General features: G+C 46.3%; 1 protein-coding gene across 2 annotated transcripts in view; it reads right to left on the bottom strand.

Moving 5' to 3' along the window:
- Positions 1–1,059, bottom strand: part of LOC119591396 (retinoid-inducible serine carboxypeptidase-like) — a 63,805-nt gene extending 62,746 nt beyond the window's left edge. The window contains exon 1 of one of the 2 annotated variants that reach the window (XM_037940138.1): positions 958–1,058. In XM_037940138.1, the coding sequence (XP_037796066.1) occupies positions 958–1,018 (61 nt within the window). In that variant the 5' untranslated portion in view covers positions 1,019–1,058. Of the gene's footprint in view, positions 1–957 lie in introns of both variants that reach the window. The other variant, XM_037940139.1, reaches the window with a different exon arrangement.
- Between the last annotated feature and the right edge of the window lie 329 nt (positions 1,060–1,388).

The following is a 1,388-nucleotide window of genomic DNA, read 5'->3' on the forward strand; positions in this document are numbered from 1 at the left end:
AAAAAGGGGGGGGGGAGGAAGGAGTAAGGAGGGGAAGGGGGAGGGGAAGAAGGGGGGGGGGGGTTTGGGGGGGAGGGGGGGGGGGAGGAAAAAGGGGGGGAAAAAGGGGGGAAAAGGGAGGGGGGGGGGGGGGGGGGAAAAAAAGGGGGGAAAAAAGGGGGGGGGAAAAGGGGGGAAAGGAAGGGAAAAAAAGGAGAGAAGAAAAAAAAAGGGGGGGAAAAAGAGGGGGGAAGGGAGAGATGGGGGAAAGTGGAAAAGGATTTTAAAAAGGTAAAACGAAAAAAACCCACCCCTCCCCCCCCCCTTCTCCTCAAAATTTCCTGGCGGTAAAAGGGAGAAAAGCAACAGAGACGGGGAAGGCCCACCCCCGGTTTTAAAATTTCCCAAAACACCCGGGGCCCACCCCCCTTTCCCCAAAAAAATACCTAAAGCATTAGCCTTCCCTCACCCCTTTCCCTGGGTGGGGGAATAAAAAAAAAAAAATTTTTTGAAATTTTTGGCTTCTAAAATATAGTTATAAACGAGAGGGTATTAGGACATTTAAAATGGAGTCATGTGGAAAAGGGATAGGCCTAACATTTTTTTTTTCTGTGTGGAGCGTCGCGAAATTCCTTCCTCTAAGATGCCGGCCCCGATTCCCATTGCAACGCTTACATAATATAACTCATCAGGGCAGTGACACGCGCTGAGATCGACTTCAATGGATGACAAACGTAGCGATCTAACGAAACATAACGGAAATCCTTTAATAATATGCTAATTCACATGAAAAACAACGCCAATAATATTGGAGGAGGGCAGCTGATCCGTATACGACCTTGACTGGCGCCATTGCTTATGGAAAAAAAATATATATAATAAATAAAAAACATTCCCCTCACCTATGTACACATACCCTTGCAATAAAAGGCAATATTAATTCACGCGTCAATCCTGATAAAAAGTCAGAGAACCTACCATGGATACAGAGCGTGGCGACGAGAATAAAGAAAAGGGAGAAGAGGAGACTCGACCGCATCCCTACTCTCCTCACGATGTAAACAAACTGAGAAACAAGAGCGACGGCGGCGCGCGGCTCCCAGTGCTTGAGTTGCCAAGTGTCGGTAATCACGCTTTAATCCACAGAATAACCTTCGTTTTCAATCGTTCTCGATGTCGTTTATGGGTTTAATTTGCGGAGTTCGAGGTCATGTCGGACTTTGGTACTTTTCACCTTGGGAAGAATTTGTTTGTCAGAGGCTGAGAATGTTTTTTTTCTTTCAAAAAAAACTGGGTTTAGTTCCTGGGTTCGAAGATCAGTGACCCAAACCCGGGCCACGGGACTTGTACAAAAATGAATAATTTGTGATAGCTTATCCGGTATAAACAGTGATAAGGAGCAAGTAGCC

Source organism: Penaeus monodon, chromosome 28, assembly GCF_015228065.2.
Source record: "Penaeus monodon isolate SGIC_2016 chromosome 28, NSTDA_Pmon_1, whole genome shotgun sequence".
Classification (NCBI taxonomy): Eukaryota; Metazoa; Arthropoda; class Malacostraca; order Decapoda; family Penaeidae; genus Penaeus; species Penaeus monodon.